General features: G+C 37.4%; 1 protein-coding gene across 1 annotated transcript in view; it reads right to left on the bottom strand.

Annotated features, from left to right (window-relative positions):
• Positions 1–1,624: 1,624 nt before the first annotated feature.
• The window catches only part of SRBD1 (S1 RNA binding domain 1), a 197,631-nt gene continuing 173,968 nt past the window's right edge, over positions 1,625–25,287 (bottom strand). Inside the window, exons 20-21 of the mRNA XM_069494081.1 lie at positions 5,850–6,034; positions 1,625–2,542 (exon numbers count right to left, since the gene is read on the bottom strand). Of these exons, the coding sequence (XP_069350182.1) occupies positions 2,253–2,542; positions 5,850–6,034 (475 nt within the window). The 3' untranslated portion in view covers positions 1,625–2,252. The remainder of the gene's footprint in view (positions 2,543–5,849; positions 6,035–25,287) is intronic.

Raw genomic sequence — 25,287 nt, 5'->3', positions numbered from 1 at the left:
CAGTGTCTAGTGTCTGGCACATAGGAGACCACCTATAAATGTGTTTAGGGGAAGAAATGCTTTATTATTATCATTCCCATTTTAAACTTGGGAAAAGGAGGCCTATAGATGCAAAGATACCATTTCAAAGGAACAATGTAGATTAGTGGTAGAATAGGACTAGGAATAGAACATAATGGACCACTATGCTCTATTTTGAAGTTGTAATGATAAATGAGATGTGGCCCTTCTTCTCCAGCTATCGCTAAAAGACAGCCTCCACTAAGCTAGTACTAATGCCATGTATGGGCTGGACAGGACAAACCATACAACCTAGTGCTATGTCAAGCCCTCATTATGCCCATAAAGGCTTAGCTGCTAGGTCAACAGAGCATCTTCACATTGTCAGCTGCTCTTGTTTCTGTATCCTAAGTGCCCAGGGAGAAGGCCTCTTCCCAGAAACATTCATTTGAAATTACATCTGAGGCTTCAGAATAAGACCCTTCAGGTGCCTATCACTCATTAGTGACCTACAGATTGTGAACCAGGAAGAACACTGGGAGGAGTGAGTAGGAAGAACAACTTAAAGTTATAACATTAAGATCTATTGTCAGTTGAAGACCAGTAAGAAACACAGAAAAAACATTTCAGAAATGAAACTGCTAGGCAAATAGGACTTAACAACTTTTAAGGAATCTACTAAATTAAAAAAAAATCTGTGTATACCAATTGGAAGGCTATTTTGAGAACAGCACACCATTGGCAGAACTGTCATGAAACACACAATTGTGTTTACTATTTTGGAAGTGATTACTACTAGGTGATTATATGATTTATTATCCAAAATGGGGCACTTTGAGAATAAAAAGAGGCAACATTAAAAATTATGCCAGAACAATGGGTGTTTACTAGGACTGTCCAAGGGAAACAAACAGGACTGGTCACCCTCTTAGAAACCATCCTCCACTCATTATGCTTGGAGAATACCAGGTACTCATTCAGCCATACAAATATCTTCATCAGGCAAATCAACAACAGTAGCGCTAGCCAGAATGGATAGGATACCAGTCCAGTGTGGGCTTTATTTAAATCATTTTGACCCTGAATGGTCATGCTAATACTTACTGACTCCACTGAATAAAAACAGAGTAAGAGTCATTTCCTTCATCTACTTCTTTTTGTTTTTTAGTATAACCTCGAATTCTTGGTCTCAAACATTCCTCCTACCTCAGTCTCCTAAGTAGATGAGACTACAGGCTCACACCACGACACCTTGGTAATTTTTAAATGTTTTGTAGAAACTGGGTCTTGCTATGTTGCCCAGGCTAGTCTTGAACTCATGGCCTCAAGTGATCCTCTCACATGGGCCTTCCAGGCCTCCCACTGTGCCTGGCCTCTACTTATTTTTCTTGCTCCTTCACACATGATCTATATTCAATCCTTAAAAAGGCCATTTCTGTCCCCATTTAAAGTTTAATCCTGATTTAAGAAACAATGTAGGGTTCTCTGCTAAGTCAAACAAAACCATTCTTCAAATTTCCAGAGGCTACCCTCTTCCCCAAAGGTGCCGTTACATGAACCACATTTTTCTTTAATCAAGATTGACTTCTAGGTCATTCACTGAATCAGCACAGCAAAACCAAGACACTAGCTACAAAACTTTATTGTTGGAATCAATACATATATCCTTCTGAGAAATGTTTTGAGCCAGTCACTTGATGGTTATGAACATATCAGAATCTGTTGTACTAATATATTTTTGGTTTGCTTGGCAATGGAAAATAAAGATTATTGCAAAATTATGAATCAAGTCCAAAAGGCCTGATAAAAAAATTTATAAAATGGGAGGATCAAATACTGTCAGTCCTACCGTGTCAACAAACATCGTATAATTCAAATCAAGAAGACAATTCTATACAAGTCTAACAAGGCAGATGTTGGCATGTAGAAGTGAAGCAATCTGTTATACAAAATGCAAATAGGGTTAAAAACAAATTACAAAAAATAAAAAATCAAAGTTTGGTCAGAAAACCATTACTACATAAAGCCATATAAGGATATCTATTAGTTGTTTTCTTTAAGGGGAAAAGAAATCAAGCTATTAGTTTTCTATTTATTCAGAAGGAAAAATAAAGAAAGTGTTTGGAAAATATTCCTGATATTAAGTGAAGACTTTCTTACCTGCTATCTAGAATGCATAAACATCTGACTTATCTTTGTCAACCTTTAGAAAGGAGGAAATAAAAATCAGTGCTTAGCTTTCAGTGGGGCACTCACAACACCCTAATGAGGTCCAGAGTAATCCTAGATCGGGGGATGTCAATGTTGAGTACTTGGACTTCCACTCTTTCTCCAGGGCCCAGGCCAAGGCTCCTTCTCCTCTTCGTTTTAGAGAGTTTTGCTTCTGTTACATTTCGTATGGGAATCAGCCCTGATCTCCCCACTCCTATATCCACAAAAATTCCAAACAGAGTGGCATTCTCGACTTTGCCTGTAAGAACTGTCCCAACCTGCAGATCTTCCAGGCACACTATGCTTCTCTTGAAATCAGGTTTATCAAAATCTATAAGGAAAGGGGAAAAAAGTTAGCAGTAACTAATAAGACATTGTACTTCCTAGGCACATTAGTGGGGACATAAAAGGAGCTGAAGACACAGGCTTGCCTTCAGAGAAAATGTATCCTGGGCAAAGAAACAGCATTTGTACACTAGAAACAATTTTTAAAAATTTACTCAAACACTTTCTTCTCCCCAAACTCTGTCTCACTAGCAGGTACACATTAGCACTATATAAGAGAATTGAGAAGAGTAGAGAGTCTTATTTTTCTTTCTGTGAGATGATGTGAATATATCTTTGCTGAATGAATATACAAGGATAATCACAAACACTGAGACAGGGGATCGGGAGCGCCGCCCCCCGCTCCCCAACCCAGTGCTTGGAATCTTAAATTGTTTAAAGGTGGTAGAAAGTGCATCAACTTTTCGTTAAATGTGGATGAAATTCAGATGTTCTCTCTCTTTACTTCTTCCTACAAATTTGGAACTCAGAAAAGCAATTCCTATCCATTTCAAATATATTCATACACTCAAAATTCATGGATTCTTGATTATCTATGGCTCAGAAACCCAGACCAGCTAGTACCTAATCTTCTTTCTCTTCTTTCAATTCAATTCATCAAACATTTATTTACTCCTATTATTACCTCCCAGCCAGGCACTCTGCTGGGTGCTAGAGATACAAAGATGAGGACACTTAGATCTCTGTTCTCAAGTTCCTTATGCCCTCTTTTCTTGCTTTCTTCAGTGTCCATTTCTCTGTTCATTAACACTATCCCCCAAAAGGTGGGTATAAAGCATGCCAAAGAGTCATTATGGCTCTAGTTAAAACAAAAACAACAACAAAGGTTTTATGAGGGAGACAGTTAGAACTAACAGTTGAAATGGGGCTTGATAATCTGTGGGCTCCATTTATCCATGCTCTTCACGAAGGCCCCCTTTCCTAGGATTACTGCGTGTTGACTCTAATAACAAAGAACTCATTCTATGCTTGGATCTCCATTTACTAAGACCTCATTCTCCCCTCCACCCATTCCATTTCCTTTTCCTCCACAGCTGTTGGCTTTATCCTGATTACTTGTTAAAGCTATCCTTTACATTTGTATTAACAACTGGTCACCTTTCTTCCCCTCCCCTAGTCCAACCATACTGAAACCAAGATGTTTTAAAAATTAAGCTTTTTCCCATAAAACAAAACAAAAACCCTCTTTAAACCCCAGATCTCATTTTCCTCATAAAATAAGAATATGCAAAGTTGGAACTGATTCTGTAGAATTTCACCTGATGCTAAAGCAGTGAATTCCAAAAGCAAGAAACCTACTGCAATGTAATATAATATTACACTGGGCTAGGACTGTGTCAAAGCAAAGTGAAACTAAGTCGTTGATCACAGCCAGGGCTAGGATGGTCCCTGAGGCACCAGAGGCATTGTTTTTATGCTTGGAAATTCTTTTTTCCCCTCTTTTCTTGCAGAAGTCCAGCTGCTGCAGATTCCCAAAGGGTTCCTGATCAGCTGCTCAGTTTAATTTTGCATGGAAAATTAGAGTCAGGAACTACTTAACTTGTTCCTGAAGACAGTCTGGGACACTGAGAAATCAGAAAATCCTCAGTGTACCATGCAAACTTTAACACTTTCATAGCCAAGGCTGCATACTCAGTCCACTGTCACCAGGCTGCTCTGATGAACCCAATTATGGGGAAACTAAGTAGCAACCAGAGTGTTAATAAAAATAGAAGTGATTATGTCACTGAGAAAACAGAAGACAAGATGAGTATGAGGAAAGCATGAGGCATTAAGAAAGGAAATACTCTTGAGACAATGGAGAAAAGAGATGTAACATAAATACTGCAATGTGGAAACGCCCAAAATACTATCTGCCCCCTCAAAAGGATGGCTCATCTGCCTTCCTCCTTGGGGATGTGTTTAGTAGGAAAACAAAAGTTCTCAGACATCTTGAAAATTGTGACTTACATTAGGGCAAAGGTCAGTTCCAAAGTTTGCTTAAAGAGACCTATTTGAAATTTCACTTGTCACACTGATAAACACTGCAGTAACTGGAAAGCTCAGTCCAGAGCCCAGGTGCATCTGTGTTTCTGCTCAACTCCATTGGTTGTTAATTGGACCATATATTTAGAGTGTTGATCTTTGCTCCGAGTCTATAGTATGACTGGCATAATGGAGCAATCAACACCACAACAGAAAAATGAAGATGGACACGCAAATCCAGTACAGGGTACTTGCAGTTAGAGTAATATCTGCCAATCTTCTAATACAGTGGGTGCAGGCATACCATCTGCACATCCCACCCTTTTTGAGAACCACTGCGCTACTTGGTATCCTTGCCAGACAACATCCATGGGATTCCCATAAAGGGATACCAGGATATCAGGCCTCCAAATGGAGATGGATTTGTCTGCTGAAACATCCACTTTGTGTGGAGGACCATCTGGAGGCTTCTGTTCCCACATTTTTGGCACAGGTCTTACTGGATGTTATTTTATTTTTCTTTAACTTTTTTTTAAAAACGTAAAACCTACAGAACAGTTAAGGGAACAGCACAATGAACTTTCTGGGTGTGTTTTTAAATTCTCTTAAACCTTTTTAAAGAAGCATATCTAACCACCTCAACATAGCCCACATCAGAATAAAAAGAGCCAAGCCCTAAATATGGTATCATCAAAAATGGTTATGAGATGAGTGTGCAGATTCATTTAAATCTCAGGGGTTCCCGTTCAAACTTCCCTTGGGAAGTAGGTCATTCGATACCATAATTCTTTTTCACCAGGTCGTTGCTCTCAACAATTATGGCTGTTATACTTCCCTCACCATCTACCTGTGCTGAAACCAGAGAGCACTTTTAATTAGAAGGAAAATCAACAGAAAGATATTATCTTTTTTGTTCAATGGATTCAGTGACACAGAATCCAAGAACTTGGAAGGCTGTAATCTAGGAAGAAGATTCACTCTTTAGCCTGTGAACTGAATGCTTTACCTTGGACTTCTGGCTCCCAGGAGATAAAAACAGCTTAAAAAAATCATGAAAAATACGTGCCTTCATGCAAATAGTAGTACATGTATGATGCATGTAGTCTAGTATAATGGCAAATACATTTGGATAAGGAGTCTGGAGACCACCTGGCTTCTAGCTTTGCCACTGGTTATTAACTATAATGACTTTGAAGGAAGGACACTATATGTATAGAATGGGAGAATAGTATTTGTTTTGCCTATGGCATAGGATTTTTCTGAGGATCCAAGAAGACAATATGAGCTATACAAATGCAAACTGCCATAATTCAAGTTCAATTGTTTACCTGTTCGAAAGTCAAAACTTTCAGGCTGGCTGAGACCATCTATGATTACTTGTAAGGTATGTACTGTTGTTTGTAATCTTTCTGCAATCTTCTCTATTCCTTCCTTTTCAAGGAATGAATTTATTTTTTGTTGCATTTCAGGCTTTCCAATCTCACAGACTGTCCCTCCAATGGATGATAAAAACCTGCATTGGGGGGTAAAAAAAACCATCACTTATCAATAATATTACTTCTTTTCTAATTTTCTTATTCAGGTCACCCTAAAATTCATTCATCTCGGATCCATACATCAGTCTTTACTGAAAATATAATGTGTATCCCATGCTATAATAAATAGGTGATCTGTCTTGGGGAAAAAAAGCAGAGGAATGAGGAGGTTGATTTAGGTTCTTGTGCTATTTTTCAAATAAAGCACCTGCTCAGAGTCAGCACCAAAAACATTTTACAGTGTAATGTTCATTATAGTTTAGTGTCATATATATTTTCTAAATAAGGTTATCTATATTTACCTCATTTCCTAAAATTTCAGTTACGAAAACTTATTTGAATTTAAACTAGCCAACAGGCAAACAATTATCTGATGGTACCAAAATCCTATAAAATATGCATCAAATATTGCCAACTTTTTTTTTTTTTTTTTTAAGAGATAGGGTCTCACTCTGTCATCTAGGCTAGAGTACAGTGGTCCAATCATAGTTCAATACAGCCTTGAACTCCTGGGCTCAAGCAATCCTCCCACTTCAGTCTTACAAGTAGGTGGGACTACAGGCATGAGCCACCATGTCCAGCTAATTTTTTTTTCTTGGTAGAGATGGGATCTCGCTGTGTTGCAGAGGCTAGTCTTGAACTCCTGGCCTCAAGCTATCCTCCCACCTCGGCCTCCCAAGTAGCTGGGACTGTAAGTGTATGCCACCCCACCTGGCTAATTTTTAAATTTTTTTATACAGATGGGAGTCTCACTATGTTGCCCAGGCTGGTCTCAAACTCTTGGCCTCAAGCGGCCTTAGCCTCCCAAAGTGCTGGGATTACAGGTGTGAGCTACTGTGTCCAGTCCCAGCTTTTGACAAATGAATAACTCTATTCAAGTGCCATATCACTGCTTTTTACTTCTGTGTGGCCATGACAGGAGTGTTACCTGGGTAGCATACTATCAAGTACATTGAGTGTTTAGAGTCAAAAGAAAAATTATGAGGGGGGATATCAAAAATAAAAAGTAACTTTCTTCCAAAATGGAAGACCTCAATTATATAATCTAAAGATGACTATCATATTTATTCATTTTATATATTACATAGCTGCACTATTTGCAAAGAAAAATAACCGCCTTTTAAAATTTCCTTTTGCTATGTGTACCATTTCTTTTGCTTGCACAGCTGCCTCTCAGTTATTAATACTCAGCTTTTGAGTTCAATCATAAATTGATGAACAAAAAATAATTAAAGGGTTAGGATGCATTTCCCTGCAATTTCATGTGAATATCAGGCTGTAGCTTACTTTCTTGACATTCCTTGGCTGGCTATTGTTCTACACCATTAAGTTCCATTTCCTATGATTAATGGCACTTTAAAAATGTCAACACAGCAATCAGACAGATAGTGATACTAATGCCCTCAAACCCTTTCCTCTAAGGGTATCTCTGGAATACAAGAAGGGAAAAAGGAACTGTTGGAGGTTTGTCTATAATCAGAACTGGGATGCATCCCATTTGGCAGGTTGCTGCATCATCACAAATGCAATGCTTGTCATTCCAATCTTTTCTGCATTGTTGTGTTCAACCAGAAAAGGCTTCTTCAGTGATACTCTGATGCTGATAATCTGGTATCTGGTGGAGAAAACTTTTCCATCTCTCACTGAGCATCTCTTTGGGTTTAAATGTGTAACCCTCTTATACTACTGTAGCCGTATTTTTGGTCAAAAACAGATATTCCAGCATGCAGCTAATTCTTTTGATAATATATTTTGGTTAATAGTCTAATAAAAGACCAAGGAGTTAGTGCTTGGTCTCCCTCTTTGGAAATGAGCCTCCATCCCAACTGGTGGCTAGTGGGAGATACACACCGTGAGTCTGTGTGTTTGTGGCTTCCCCAGCAGGGTGGAGAGGCAGCTGGTATCTGTTAGCACTGATGGATGGGCAGTAGTACACAAGGACCCTGGTGACAGGGAACAGCTGCTGGAGCTCTGACTGACGGGGCAGATGACACATGACAACCTCTGCCCACAGCCAACTTCCATACACAACTTTCTAAATAATTCATGCCCTGCTGAGCAGGCTTCCCTGGTATTCCCTCTCTTGGCTTTATTGGTCTGCAACTGGCTACTTAGCAGAACATCTTTCAAATCCTCAAGATTCTGGCTTATAATCATCTGTTAAAATGCCAAAAAGTGTATTCATGGGCTGTAAATCTATAACCTTGAATAGCATTTTATTGTTAATAAAAGCAACTAAATGGCAGAAACTTCCCAAAGAACTGTACAAGTCTTGGCTTCGATAACAAAAACGTCGGCTCTGCAGGCCACTTGGAGTTTTAAGGGGAAGGGTGTGGGTGTGTGCGTGTGTATGAGAGAGAGGAACACTAACTGCTATGAAAGTCACTTCCATATGAAGAATTCTGCTTATAGTGGTTGCAGATGTAAGAAGAAAATGGGTCTGTTTAACCTGGGTGCATATTTCATATATCATTTTCATTCCCACACCGTAAGCCTGAGGGCATTGGTAACTGAAATCAATAAAAAAGCACCAAGTTGTACTTCTAGCTAATGCTTCATATCGATCAACCCTATTTTTAAATGACTACAGGACAAAGTCAAGTGCTTTTTTATTTTGAAAACGTTCTAAAAGTTAACAACAAGGGCACAAAAAAAGAGCAAAGGGAGGGGAACTATAAAATGAACTTGGAATAGCATTCAGATTGATCTCTCCCTTACTGAAGTTCAAGTATATTTAACTGTATATGATAGAAAGCAATGTTTTATGCTCAGTAGCCATTCAATAAATATACGTTCCTTAAATATCTGAAGAAAAATTTATTCTACATAAATTTCACTTTAGAATTGAGTGTGATAATTAATACTCGATACAAAGTATTTTCTATCTGGAAAGTACCAAATAAAAATACATAACTTTATTAAGCTTGGAACACAGAAGGTAGGTGAACATATACTGATAACTACATGTCAGACATTATGCTGGATAGATATTCTCATTTAATCATGACAATAATCCTAAAGGGAGGTGTTATAACACAGAAGAGGAAAACTGAGGTTCAGGGAGGTTAAATAACTTGCCCAAGGCCATGCAGCCATTCTCAGTAACTGCAGTTTCATGCTACACACAATGTATATGTTTGTGTATAACTGAAGGTATGTAAAAATTAAAGTGCTGTATTTGGTTAAGATAGAAAACAATACTTTCAGTAATATTTTGCTAATATAATTTAATGTCAGTTTACTTTCATTATTTTATTAAATTTTATTTATCAATTTTTTTGAGACAGGGTCTCGCTCAGTTGCCCTGGGTAGAGTGTCGTGATGTCATCACAGCTCACAGCAACCTCAGCTCCTAGGCTCAAGCAATCCTCCTGCCTCAGCCTCCCAAGTAGCTGGGACTACCGGCACGCACCATGTTGTCCGGCTAATTTTTCTATTTTTAGTAGAGATAGGGTCTTGCTCTTGCTCAGGCTGGTCTCGAACTCCTGAGTTCAAGCGATCCTCCCTCCTTGGCCTCCCAGAGTGCTAGGATTACAGGCATGAGCCACCATGCCCGGCCATGTCAGATTACTTTTAAACATTAAACGGTTAACACTGAATAAATCCAATAAAGAAATTATTATACACATGCTTTTAAAAAGACAATTCTCTCAAAAGTCAGTGAGTTATTAAAGTCATGTTCTCATTTTCTTCACTGTCTCTGGAAGGCTTTTTCAGTTTGTTAAGGACTGCTATTTGAGCTGCTGTTTTTATTTAATATGTAATTTCATCCATCTTACTTAAAGTAAGAAAGTAGCATAAATGCAACAAATAAGCACATCATGTTCTTTTAACACACATCTGTACAAAGTTAAAATACAGACGTTGCAGCAAAGATGATGCTTACTTTTCAAACAGAATGCTATATAAGCTAAAATCGCTGATATTTGCAACAGAAACTAGTTATAAATGCAGAAGTTTTCCCCTCTAAGAATAAGAAAAGTCTCTGTAAGACATTTTCAAAGAATAAGAAATTCTCAAGATTCATAAGACTTCAGGCATAGCCATTCAGCTTTATGTAATCATTTCCAGCATGGAGATTTAGGAGCTGAGGAATCGGTTCATTACATTAAAGCAACATGATACCCTACAGAGCACAGAAGAACCATGGTGATGCAACACAATCACTTTAAAAACAACTTAATATTAGCATGTGCTTTGTGGGCAAAACACATATGATTTATAACTCCACCAAGAACCATGCTATAAGGGCAAAGGATTCTAGTTGTCTATGCACTCTCAACACTTTTAAGAGACTTTCCTACTTGTTTATTTTTATCCATTAGTTTTACTCAGTTTTAAAGTAATTACATCAATAAGCAAAAAGCTAAATGCAAGAGCACATCATTTTAGAAATGAATACACACACACAGAGCAGATCATAATGTGTAATACAAGTAGACACAATGATTTAAAAAGAGAGTTTATACTTACTCTAAGAGAAAATCTGGCCTTGTAAACTATGATTGCAGATTAAGCAGTGAGACACAGATTAAAGTTCAGTAATAATTTGTTATTCTAAAAACCACAGGTACTACATGTATGAGTGTTTTCAAATCTACTGCTCTTAATATTAAAAACTGAATATAAATTCAGGGGTGGCAAACGAGGAAAACCTGCTGTTTCTTTTACACCATCCACAGAGGAGCTGAATTTACACAGGTGAGTCTACCACAGCTGCTGTTCCAGCAGTCAAATCAAAGGGACAGCAAAGTGAATTGCACTTTAATCATCATCAAGGTATCTTTTCAAACTTCTAATCTCTTTGTTAAACCAAGACACAGAACTGGGCCAGAATCCTTAAAAATCTTTGTTGGTACAAAATCTACAAGTAATTGTAAATTAAAGTAGAGTGCACTTATACAGAGGGCCACAGAACTACCTATTGTACTTCAGAAGCTAGCAGACATTTAGTGAAAATAAGATTTTTAAATGGCTTTTCTTAGCATACAATCAACCACAGAAAGAGCAAATAGTTCTGCACTGGAACTTACAGCTCACTGGCTTTTAAAATTAACATACTACATATACTCTGGTTTCTCTTCAGATCGTATAAATCTTTCACCTTTTAAAATTAACATACTACAAATAAACATTTAAAAAATGTAACCCTTTCAGAAAGGGCAATGGGGTTGGTCTGAAAGCTCTTAGAGAGCCATACCTCAGAGTGTAGTTTTAAATTGTATGCAGGTATAGGCAGAGGTGGGGGCATTTTTAATGTCACTGCTTGGTACCATTTGAAGTGTCTTTAGAACATCTCCTGCATCTATGAGTAGCAGAAAATAACCAACAAGAACTAAAAAGGAGCAAAATGTCCTGTCATAGATTAAGGAATGTAGTCTGTCATTCAAAAGACTTGGTTTATAATCATCAGACTGTTACCTGCTTCTAACTTCTGAAGAACTTCCTAAATGTTTCCTTCTTTTTCAAAGATCTTTATACATGCACAGAAACTGGATACTCATTGCATATTGCAGTCATTGTATATAGGAAAACATACCCTTAGAAGCCTGCTTTATTTTAAAATTTGTATTCTTTAGCAATTTAGTATAGGGAATTAACTTTGTAAAAAAAAAAGTGCCAGTTAAAATGTCCTTACATGGAAATTTTCTAAAAGTTTATGATTTAGGATGATCTTTTTAGAAACAGTTGAAGACAATGATCATATGGTTACATCAAAGTATCTAGGATCACTGAAATAATAACCAATAAGTAGCACTGATTATTTTTATGTAGCTTTTCCTATTTCACAACCACTTGCTTTGTATTATATACTGTGTAATTAACATATAATTTAAACTATAATTAAAAAAACAAATGTATCATCCAAATGAGTAGGAATATATAAAAATAGAAAGGTATCATATATTGAAATATTGCAATTATTGCTCTAAAGATGTCTAAACTGTTTTAGGAATTGTCTTAGAAACAAATTTATAAGGGACATAAAAAATCGGTTTTCTCACATTTTAAAAAGTAGCAAACCACTAGGCCCCCAAAAAGAGAAACAGGAAAAAAAAAAAAAAAAAAAAATCAACAACTCAGTATTACCAGTTTGATCTTTCTCTTTCCAGTGAGTCTAATTGTTTTAAACACTCCTCCATGATAAAGATTTGCTAAAATCAAGGCTCTTCAAAGGAATATGACAAAATGCTAAAGCCAATTAAAATTAATTTAGAAAAGTATACTCAGCTTTATTCAAGAAACATTTCTTTACCATGGAGGAAGACTCATATGAAAAATAACAGAGACTTTGCCTTGAATGAATCTAATTTTAAGTAACGACAGCATAATTGAAATGGTCTTCCATTTTTATCTGTTCTTTTAGAAGCAGGATTTTATGTGCAGATAAATAAATATTTTGAAATTGCCTAGTAAAGATGATTTCATTTAATTCTCTCAAAAATTTATTGTGGATGTAGATTTACAAATAAGGGAACCAAACCTCAAAGAAATTAAGTGACCTGCCCAAAGTCACACAACTGAAACCACAAAGTTGCAGCAGCTCAGGTAAAAGTTATGATAGAACACATCTTCATTAGCACTTTCACCCCTTTACTTTGGGGGATTTTCAATGCAGACAGAAGATTTAGATCTCTGATAAAATTTGGCACCCAGGACCACTGCCTGGGAGCAATTTATTATTACTTTTTAAACCAAATTCAAAAGAAAAAGACTTTGGCTCTTTTTGAGTTACTGAATAAGAGTTGCACAAAATTAAGTTAGTGGTTTCAAAGGCTGCAGACTCTCTATAGCTTAAAAACACTGTGTTTAGAATTAATATAATTTAATTTACTGCCTGTAAAGCCATAACGTGGATTAGTGCCTGTGAATATTTGAAAGAGGAGGACAAATAAAAAAGTAGTATTCAAAAACATACAGGATTGTAATGGAAGAGCTGAAATTAAACAGCTTTGGCACCATTACAGGATAAAGCCCATGTATTAGAGGTAAAGGACTTTCTTCTTTGGGAAACAGTAATAATTTATTACTATGAATGCTGTCCTGTCAAGGAATGTTCCTTTGAAAAAATTTGAAAATGCTTAACATCTGCCATTTCAATAAATCCATGGTTGTCCTCTTAATGGGCAGAGATATTGTTATTCCATTTAAAGAATCTGCAACTGAGGTCAAAGTAACTTGCTTATGGTGACATTGAGAATCAGAAGACCAGCTAAGGTTAAAATCCATAGCTAGATTGAGGGCAGGAAGGGGAGGAGGGAGATAACAGGAGACTAAATCAATATGCTACTGAGTTCAGGCTCCAGACTGAGTGGTCTAAACTTGACAAAGAGAAGAAAAGAAGAAGAGCAGACAAATACTTTGGAGATGGAAGAGACTGAAGCAAGCACAGCTTCATGGCTGGCTAGCAACGCTCTCTCATTCCTCCACCACTGGGTACTGACAGGTTGCTCCAGATACCCAGAAGAGAAACCAGTGGTTTCTCCAGTCCCAAGACCCAGTATTCATATTGATTAACAATGCTAAATGCCCAAATTACATCCAGATCACATGGTAAAACAACAATGTTTTTCCTTGTAATCCCCCCGTTCTTTCATGGCTCAGGTTGACAGCTCCTCCTCAATTACAACAAAAATAACAGTATTAATAATTATAGCAACACTAGCTTACTCTGTCCAGGTGCTAAGTATTCTACATATATTAACTCACGTAATTCTATGAGAAAGGTACTATTATTATCCCCACTTACCAGACAAGAAAACTGAGGTACAGGGAAGTTAAGTAACATTCCCAGGTCAAGTAGCCATGATCTGAACCCAGGTAGTCTGACACTGCACTGCCTCCAGACTGAATGAGGGGAAAATTATGTACAGTCTCAGGTTCTTGAACTTCCTAGTTCCCTCTACCAGCTTTGCCAGAAACATCATCTGGGCTGTCTCTTGGAACATTACATTAGATATAACAATCAATTTCTAGGAACCCCCTAGTCTGATCATGTAATTCTCAGGCAGATGAATTCTCTTCCATCATTTTTCTCCTTTGTGAGGGCACTTTTGAAAATATGATGAATGTTCCTCCCTGGGAACTATGGTTAAGATGTTTAGGTTTTAACTACTAACAAGAAAAAAACAAAGCCAAGTGTGGTGGTGCATGCCTGGAGGCCCAGCTACTCGGAAGGCTGAGGTGGAAGATTGCTTGAGCCCAGGAGTTTGAGTCTAGCCTGGGCAACATAGTAATCTGTCCATTTAACATTTTTATATTTTAGGTTTGGCCTCTCTTTAATGATGCTATGTCTCTTTATGAAAAGGCAATCTAATATTGTTTAACCATAGTGCTATTAGAAATTAATATGGGACAACTAATTGATACACATTCTAAGTTATCACTTATCAAAAGCCAGAAACGATTCTGATTTAATCTTCATGTTCAAATGCTGCCAATTCTTATAAGGCAAGTCCAGAAAACTTCGAGCTCTTTCAAATTTGCAAATAATCTCTTAGGTCTGTTTACCTAATCGTCTTTATTGCACTGCATTTGCAGTTGGATTTCTTTTCAGGCAAGTTTCCCACAAAGAAACATGTTTTTATCATTGCGGGAGTTAGTTGGCATGCCAAAGTACAACAAACCTGTGGTGAATTTTAGATTTGGGGAGGTGTGCTAGACATATTCAGTAGGCTAGACACACCCCTCAGAAGAATTACAAATCACAAGTCATGGATCTTCTGTTTGTTCACAGTCAAAACATGAACATCAAATCTGTGAATGTCGTGTCGTGGGTCTACTGTTGCTGTTTTTAAAACAAAAACAATTTAAACTCCCTGCATTACAGCTGCTTATTAGCTAGAAGACTTCTTTGCTGAGCAGCAAGCTAAGGTTTGAGAGAAGGTGATAAAACCTCTGAAGGCAATTCTCAAAGATGGTAATCCTTGAACAGGAAAGGGAGAGAGACTGAGCTGCACCCACCCAGTAAGGGTCTTCAGTCTTCGCCATTCTTCACTCTCTGGCTTGACTTGTTTTAGCTCTAAGGCAGGGGGCAAGGCAGAACCTCAAAAGGGCCTCACCCTACCCCAACTACTTTTGGCTCAAATGCACTAGTTAGGATCCATTTATCTCATCAGGATATTCTTGTGTATCTGTTGGGTTAATTCTACTTTTGGTGTTTAAAAGTTTTAAAACCTGACTTGTTTTTAGTAAAGTAAACATTGCCTGGCTGTTGTACCGAAGTTTCTCCCCTCCCCAGGTAAATATATTGCTAGGTTATGTGATTATTCCTGTCCTAGACCTGAATTTTAAATTCATGGCTGTGTACTCTCTGAAACATACTTTTCAACATTGATTGTCAGGGTCAGAAATAGGCATATCAGCAGAAATACAGGTAATAGCACAGCACTAATATTACAGCACAGCCATAGATATACATCAGCCCTCGATATACATTTACCTGGTTCATTCAGATGGCGCTACATGTCACACTCCTGCAACATAGGCTGTTAACTACTTCTAGAGACTAGTCTTTTAAAATTTCTCCCTAATGGCAAAAATGGAAATAACAAATACTACCTAATGCTTTATCAAAATGAGTGCCGAGTGACAGTCTTGACGTTAAATTTCCTGGCATTTTTCAAGTTAAATCAAGAGCACAACAACTTTCAAGCTTAACTATCTGGAGTGAATCAAATTCTTAATGCAGCAAATTCTTTGGGAGAGTGCCAAGTCTCACTGTGACACGCACAAATCAGCGTAATCTGCAGCACAAAGCACTACCTCCTGGCACCTTATTCAAGAAAAGGGGGAAATCTGATACTTGCCTTGGCTCTCTGGATAAACCAAAATGGTAGGACAAAGACAGAGGAGGCATGGCAGCGGGTGGATGGTATTTACAAATAGGCTGTTTCTGGGCCTCATTCGATTCATAATATAGCAGCAATTTTACTCATGGCTTACAGTACCCAATACAATGAAATCATACATGGAGACGTTGTGACAATTTCTGGATGATGACAGAAAATGGTAAGAAATCTTCTTTCATGGTCTTTCTCTGCTTTTCCAGTCTATAAAATCTGGGATGGCCAGGGCCCTGGATATAATGCTCTGTGAAGGCAAATGGGATTCAGTTTGGGAAAGTCCTAAAATCCTTTCAATCCATAAGGGATTCCGAAAGAAGTACTTACTCAACATGTAGGAAAGGCAATGCTAGGAAAGGGTGATCTAGAGGTTCTACCAACAGTTTTGTTTACAAAACATAGAAAAAATATGTGAATTGAACTAAAGCTAAACATTTTATTTTGTTCTATTAAAGTTATCAATTTCTGAGTAATTCCCTTTCCTTGATGTTCTGCTATGTAGTCATATTTCATTCTCTATATCTATCATTGATTCTTTCATTAAACAAATATTGCCATATCAGTCTTGGTTACGTGCTGGGGATAGAGAGGTAGATCAGATTCTTACAGTACCCACCCTACTGGAGCTCACAGTTTACAATTATAAATTAATCTTAAATTTAATTGCCACTAGCCTAGCAAATTTGGTGCCAAATTTTCAGATGCAATATTTTTTTTACAGAGGCTAGGACGATTGGAGAGGCTCACAGCTTTACTTTAACTACAATATGCTATTGTGTCATACCTCTTTTTGACCATTTTAGCCAGTGGTCCCTAACCTTTCTGGCACCAGGGACTGGTTTCATGGAAGACAATTTTTCCATGGACCAGGGTGGCTGTGGGGGATGGTGTTTGGATGATTCAAGTGCATTACATTTATTGTTCAGTCAAACCTCTCTGCTAATGATAATCTGTATTTGCAGCCACTCCCCGGCGCTAGCATCACCACCTCAGCTCCACCTCAGATCATCGGGCAATAGATACTCATAAGGAGCACACAACCTAGGTCCCTCACATGTACTGTTTACAGCAGGGTTCGTGCTCCTATGAGAATCTAATGTCTCTGCTGATCTGACAGGAGGTGGAGATTATGCAGTGATGCAAGCGATGGGGAGCGGCTATAAATATAGATGAAGCTTTGCTTTCTCATCTGCTGCTCACCTCCTGCTGTGTGGCCTGGTTCCTAACAGGCCACTGATCAATACAGGTCTGCATACCAGTCTGTGGCCTGAGGGTTGGGAACCGCAGATCTAAGCCTATTATGAATAAGTTGGGTAAAGTGGAGTACTGAGGTACATCAAAAGAAACCTTTTAATTAAAAAAAATTTAACTTGTTATTGTTTTTTCCGGCTTTTATGCAAGATGGGTCTACTCTTAAAATCCCTGATCTCTAAGATCAGTTCAATGTTCCCCCTAATTTTTTGTATTCTTTAGGATTTTGATATTTAGGAATTTTGTTGGTGATGATTTTATTCATCACTTAGAATGTGCAGAGCATTGTGGTAGGCCCTGAAAAATATAAAAATGAATAGAGGTGACTTATGTTTTCAAGGAGCCTACCAAAGTAGGTAGGATGAAACTTATACTCACCATACTTTAGAGGTCAATAATTAGTAAGTGCCCTTTGTAAGGCACAAAGGTTGTTCAAAGAGAAAGAGGTCATTTCCAGATAAGGATATCTCATAAGATCAAAGATGACTTTAAGGCTTTTGGGCTAAGAAACGGAAAGGATGAATTGAAATCATCTGAGAATAACCATAGTTGGAATAAGATTTGGGGGAAAGACCTGGGGTTCAGTTTTAGGCATATTACATTTGAAATGTGGAGCAGGCAATTAGATATTAATATATGCTCCTGAAGTTTGGAAGAGTGGTTTGGGCTAAGGGAGCACATTTAGGAGTCACGTGCTTATGACAGTCCTTAAGGTCAGGAGACTACAAGAGATCACTTGGGAAGTGAGCATTGTTTAGTTCACTAACTTCTCCCTTTTCTACCCCCTTTCCAATACAGTGAGTTTCCACTGCCTTCTCCACAGTGTCTCTGGTATTCATATTATTTCTGTCATTCATAACCACAGTTACTGTCCTGCATGCCTTTCATACAATCTGTCAGCAAATCCTATTGGCTCTACTTTCAAAATATACCCAGAACCTGAATGCTTCTCACCACTTCTGCTATCATCCTCATTTTCCCTTGAATTACTATAATTAGTCTAACTGGTCTCCCTGCTTCTGCCACTTCCCCTTCTTACCTCTCACAAGGAGATCCTTTTCACATGTAAATCAGATCATGTCACTCTTCAGCTCAAACACAACCATGGCTCCTGATTTCACTCAGAATTAAGTCTGTGTCCCTGTAATGCCCTCCCAATGCCCTTTTGACCTAATCTTCTACTTGTCTCTTCCTTGTTCACTCAGCTCTGGACACAGTGGTCACCTTGCTATTCCTTGAATATGCCAGGCCTGTTCCCACATTAGGACCTTCACATTGTCTGGTTCCTTTTCCTGGAACTCTTTCTCCAGATATCTGCACAGCTAACTCCTTTCCTCTGTCAAGACTTGTCTCAAATATCACCATGTCAATGAGGACTACAATGACTACTTAAATTTACAAGCCCTACCCACAACTCTGGCAATTCTGGTCCCACTACTCCGCTCTTTTCCTGTTTCTCACAGCACTTTATCATACTGTGTAATTCATTTATTATGCTGGTTGTATACTGTCTGTCTCTTTCAGAGTAGGGATCTTTGAATGTATTTCAAGATTGCATAACAGTACTTGGAATACAAGCAGGCACTCAAAAGACATTTGTTTAATGAATAAATGAATGAATGGTTCTGTCAGTTCTAGACTAGGTTAATAGAAAGATAGTAGTGCCATTAGCCATTCACTATGGGAAAAGAGAGGAAGACCAAGCCTTTTTGTTTACTAGTTTACCTTCTTTTTGTGTGAGGCTTGTGAGGAGGACTGATCAGAGGAGAAGATGGAATTGTAAAGGGAGAGAAAGTAGGGCACAAGGTTCAGTTTTTGATATATTGAGTTTGAGTTGCTAAGATACTCATGAGAAAATCTCTTGAAGATAAATGAGAAGGTTGAGCTAGATCCTCAGAGAAAGGCCTGGACTAGAGATGTTAAGATATAGGATTGGAATTATATGAAGTAGGTGATAAGATGCAATCATCCAAGGGAACACGTAGAGCACGAGGAAAAGGAGGTGAAGCTCAAAAACTTGAATATCTAGAAGGCCTGAGGAAAAAGAGAAACAAGAGAAGATAGAATATGAAAACAAAAGTCATAGGAAGGTCAGTAAGTTGATGTCAAATGTGCAGAATGGGTAAAAGATTTAAGGATGGAAAGAGGTCACTGGTTTTGACAGTCAGGATGCCATCAGTTGAGAGGGTAATTTCAGAAGAGGGGTAAGGATGAAAGCCAATTCTGTAAGGGACTGAGAGAAGGTAGGCAGAAAAAATTAGAGGCAGGTAACTTACTAATAAGTTTGGCAATGAAAAGAAGGTGCAATGGGTTAGATTAGAAGTTCATGGGGAAAGTGAGGTAAAAGGTGGTCGCTGCTTTTAGCTTTTAGGAAGTGGGGAATGGGGAGCCCCAGCAATCATAAGTCTGTGGGCTAAAACAATAGAAAAAAGTGGAGAAGACATTAAAGATACAAGAGACAGTCATAAAACTTTATAAAGTTGAAAGACCTTATTCATTTAGCTGCCACTTTCCCCCTTACTTTTAGAACAGAATCAAGAAATCGAGAATCAGCTTAGGGAAGATGGGCCAGAAAGAGTGAAAATATGGAGACAATCTGAAGAAGGGGAATGTAACGTAGTTGTGATTTTTTTCAGTGAGGTATGAAGTGAAGTCACCAGGTGAGTGTGATAGATCCTGAAACAAGTAAAAGGGATTTAGAATAAAATGGCTTCAAAGAACTATTGAAGTAAAATCTATCTGTAGCAATTCTGTAGAGTAATATTCTTAATCTCAGGTTCCCTTTATGTCTTCTATATGTTCTCTTACCATATCTCTATTAAGTGACATTCTACCCCCACCCCTCACTTAAAAACCTGTCTGGCTCTAGGATGAACATGCTACTCCTGCTCTATACCCGTTTCTCTCCTGAGATGAGAAGATAGCAAATGTAGTCACTATTAAGCTGCTTCCTTTGAAATGCATGTGCCTCATTCTAAAAAACATAATGGAAGGGAATTCTTTTTAGTGCAATATTCAGGAAACACCATATCTGCAGCAGAACAGCAAAATTCTACACACTTTAGTGAAGAATCCATTTCCTACAGATCTCTTAATAAAATAAATAGGCAAAATTTCATTTATTGGAGGAAGTAATGCATTCTTAAGCGGAAGGGCAGAGTCCAATTTCAACCATGTGATGACAGAGAATAATACTCAAAGCCAGCATATTCCAGATACTCAGTTTTGTTTTTTCCTAAGAAGCACATATTACACAAGTGCTATTATTTTCTGTATGAAACAATACATACTGTCTTTAAGGGTAAAATACCCTTAATCAGAAAGATCATTATGATTACATTCAAATCTGGCTTCAAGCTAGCTTTTTAACTGTAACCTAGTTCAGGGCTCAGGCTTTGAGGCGACACAGATCAGGTTCAAATCTTGGTTCTACCAGGTGGGTTATCTTGGATAATTTACTTATCCTATCTGAGGCCCTGTGTACCTAAAGAACTGTGAATAATAATAGTAGCAATATCACAAGGTTGCTATGAGGTTTAAACAAGATGATCCTTCTAATATACCTGGTAATAAGGAAGTATTCAACGGATGTTTATTGTTTTTACTGGACTATTAACTATTCCTCAAACTGGCCTGACCTATATTTTTCTGTCTCTAGCCTTTAAAACACCTCTTTCTAGTGACTAAAATTCTAAAAACCTAGCCCGAATGTAACCTCCTGTATGAAACCTTACAAGATCGTCCTATCTGGAAATGAGCTCTTTCTACTGGGAGCAAACTTTGTGCTTCACAAAGAGTACTAATTATTGACCACTATTATGATATCTGGGAATATGAGTTTTATCTTTACTACTTTGGTAGACTCCATGACAGCATAAATCACCTCTATTCATCTTTATGTTCTTCAGGCCCTACCACAGTACTCTGTAAATTCTAAGTCATAAATAAAATCATCACCAATAAAATTCATAAACATTGGAACCACAAATAGAAAAAACATGAGGAGCGTTGAATTGATCTTAAGAGATCAGGAATCTTAAGATCTTGGATAAAAACAATCAAAAGAATAATAGGTTTTCACAATGAGATATCACTTAACCCCAATGAGAATGGCCTTTATCAAAAAAACCCAAAACAACACATGTTGGCGTGGGTATGGAGAGACAGGAACACTAATACACTGCTGGTGGGACTGCAAACTAGTGCAACCCCTGTGGAAAGCATTATGGAGGTATCTTAAACAGATTCAAGTAGACCTGCCATTTGACCCAGCAAGCCCATTATTAGGCATATACCCAAAGGAAAAAAGGTCATTCTGTAACAAAGACACATGTACCCGAATGTTTATAGCAGCACAATTCACAATAGCAAAGATGTGGAAACAACCCAAATGCCCATCAATACATGATTGGATTAGTAAGCTGTGGTATATGTATACCATGGAATATTACTCAGCTATAAGGAATAATGAAGATATAACATCTCTATGGTTCTCCTGGAGAGAGTTGGAACCCATTATATTAAGTGAAGTATCCCAAGAATGGAAAAACAAGCATCACATGTACTCACTAGAAAATTGGTTTCCCTGAATATCACCTAAATACACATCTGGGAACGACACCAATCGGATATCAGACTGAGGTGGGGGGTGGGGGAGGGGATGGGGGCATGCCTAGACAATGAGTGCATTGCGCACCGTTTGGGGAATGGTAACGCTTGAAGGTGCTGACTCGGGAAGGGGGGGTGGGGAAGGGAGGGATATATACCTACATGATGGGTGCAACGCGCACTACCTGGGGAACAGACACTCCTGGAGCTCTGACTTGGGGGGAAAGGTGGTACATGGGCAACGTATGTAACCTGCAATTCTGTATCCCCCATAACAATAAGATGAAATTAAAAAAAAAAAAAGAATCTAAAAAAAATAATAATAAAAAATAAAAGAATAATAGATTTTATTTCATAAAAATTAAACATTCATATTTCAAAAATATAACATTATAAGCAGATATAAAAGGTAAACCAACTAGAAAAAAATTTCAGCCCATAAGACAGGGAACTATAATATATAGAGAACCCCTATATAAATAAGACTTTTAAAAAATAATATAAATAATAAAAATAGTAAAAAAAAAATTGACCAACTCTAAATCACTAAATAACTAATTCAGGCTTCAAAATATCATGATCTCAGTCTTGAAAATACAAATATGAGCGAGTACCAGGAATACAAAAGTTAAAAGATTCATTTCATATTTTGGTGTATTTCTGTGGGTAATATTATAGTAGGGTGATATTAAAGCCATATATTAATACTTTCCTACTAGTTTTCTGATATAACAAAAAATGAAATATATTGCAATGGAACTTTTTTTTTTATTTCAGCTTATTATGGGGGTACAAAAGTTTAGGTTATGTATATTGCCCATACCCGCCCCCCCCGCCCCCGCCCCTGAGTCAGAGCTTCAAGCAATGGAACTTAATTTTACAGAACTGAAGTCAAACTGATATGACCTAATCACATCCTTAATGGGCTTTTTTCCTCCCCTAGGAAGACACTTCTGTGACGCTATACGAGAATATGAACTACCTATGTTGAGAGATGTCTAGAAGAAGTGTACTTGTAAGCCAGAAATAATTATCATAGTTCGAAACTGGACAATGGGGATGGCAAGTTTACTTAGATAAATTACCAATTTTATCTTCAGGTTTTAAAGGTCAGATGTCAAACTGCATACAGAAGAAATCTCCTATGAAATACTCTACGAGTACCTTGCTTGTGAGGGACAAGGCTACTCCCAAAGGAAGCAAAGTGAAGTCACTAGGGGGCCATTTATGTTTCACATGCAGAAATTGGCACATATGAAAAGTGGCAGAAAAGTCCTATCTAACAGGAGAAACTAAAGATTTTTCAAGCTTTAATACTGCTGATGGCTTTATAAGTGAGTATGACAAGAACCACAAAAAATTTCAAACCCTTTGGCAGAGTAATTCCACTTCTAGGAATCCATTATAAGGAACCATTACTAGTACTACTATTACTAAATTACAGTTCAATCACTTGATGAAATATTATCTAGCCTTTTAACAAGGAGGATATGTAAAAATTTTAAAAATAGTGCTTAACAATAGAAAGCAAATCGAAAAGAATTGAAAAACTTATAAACCATATTACTACTACATTATGGAAACTAACCAAAATGTACATTAAAAAAGATATTGGGTTCCACAGAACAAAATAATAATTTAGTTCTCATGGAGACATCAGAGTTATTGCAAGAAATCTGTGAATCCATCTGTACATATGCATCTTCTCAAACAACACTAAAAATAGAATCACTATGAGATCACAATATTTTTTGATATGAAAAAAATGGGAATCATGTCCCAAGGTTGAGTACAAAATAAGATGCCTACTTTTGCCATTCCTATTCATCACTGTATTGAAGGTCCTGGCCAATGTAATGGAAAAGAAAAAAGAGAAAGAGAAAGAAATGAAAAGCATGAAGATTAAAACAGAAGAAGTAAAGCTTTAATATATTTCCTGATAACATAATTGCTTATATAGGAAAACTTAAAGAATCTATAAATACCTACTAGAAATAGTAAGTAAATTTAGCGAGTTTGCAAGACCCAAGGTTATAATACAAAATCAATTGTATTTTCACAAATTAGCAAAGAATAAGCTTCAAATTTTTAAAATTCCATTTACAATACTATTGAAAAAACATATAATACATTTAATAAAACACATATAAGACCTATACACTAAACACTGAAAAAAAATGATTAGAGAAATGAAAGAAAACCTAAATAAATGGAGAGATATAATAAGTTCATGGACCAAAACACTCAATAAATATTAAGACATCAATTTTTCCTAAAAAAATAAAGAGGTAAGTCAGGACATTTTTATATATGCAGAATATATAAAATACTCCCCAAACTCAATAATAAAAAGGCAAACAACTCAATTAGAAAATGACCAAATGATATGAACAGATATGTCACAAAGGAAGATATACAAATGGCTAACAAACACGAGAAAATGCTCAATATTTTCAGGTAAATGCAAATTAAAACCACAAAGAGATACTACTACACACAATACAATGGCTAAAATCAAAAAGACTAATATAAAATGACAAAGATGTGAAGTAACCAGAACTGTCAAGGTGGAAGTGTAAAATGTGTTAATAAAATGGTATAACCAAAGTTTCTAAGAATTTTCGTCTACCCTATGACTCAGCAATTCCGCTCATAGGTAGTTTTCCAAACATGTCAATGGCAACAAAAATATATATGAGAATGTTCATAGCAGTTTTACTCAGAATAGCCAAAAACTAGAAATAGCTAAGGTTCATGCGGTAGTGGGAAATATAAATTTAGTCTTCCAAAAAGCTCCTAAAACCCCTGTAATCTCCAGAGTGATGAGTGTCTTTTGCTAATGAGATGACTGAAAGCTGGGGCCCCCTAGACAGCTTCAGAAGAGGGGCTGGTCACCCAAAAAACCAGCCATGTGATCAAATGGGAGAGGAGAGTGGGGCTGAAGGTTGAATTGATCACTAATGGCCAATGATGCAATCAACTCAAGGACTGGGTTTTGATGAGCTTCCACACAGCGAACACTTGGAGGTTCCTAGAGGGTGGCATACCCAGGGAGTGTATCTTTTCCAACTGGCTGTTCATCTGTATCTTTGGTAATATCCTTTATAATAAACAGGTAAATGTAAGTAAACTGTTTCCCTAACATCTGTAAACCGGCAAATTAATGTAACTAAGGAGGGTATCTTGGGAACCCCAATTTATAGCAGGTTTCTCAGAAGCAGAGGTCACAACCTATGCTTGCAACTGGCACCTGGTATGGTAGGGAGGGGGGAAGTTTTGTGGGTCTGGGCCCTCAACCTGGGGGATCTGACGTTTCTCCAGTTGATAGGAATGTCAGAATTGAATTAAATTAAAGGACATTCAGGTGGTGTCTATTGAGGAATCAGCTACAGAAGTGACCGATTGTTGCTGGGGAGAAATCCCCAAATATTTTGGTGACCAGAGGTCACAGAAGTGTTCTATGTTGTACTGAAGGTAGAGAATATGAAAAATGGTTTGTTTCTTCCTATATCTCTTAGCTTCCATTA

This window comes from Eulemur rufifrons, chromosome 19, assembly GCF_041146395.1.
Source record: "Eulemur rufifrons isolate Redbay chromosome 19, OSU_ERuf_1, whole genome shotgun sequence".
NCBI classification, from domain to species: Eukaryota; Metazoa; Chordata; class Mammalia; order Primates; family Lemuridae; genus Eulemur; species Eulemur rufifrons.
Note: the sequence above shows the minus strand (reverse complement) of the source record. Positions and strands in the feature narration are given on the sequence as shown.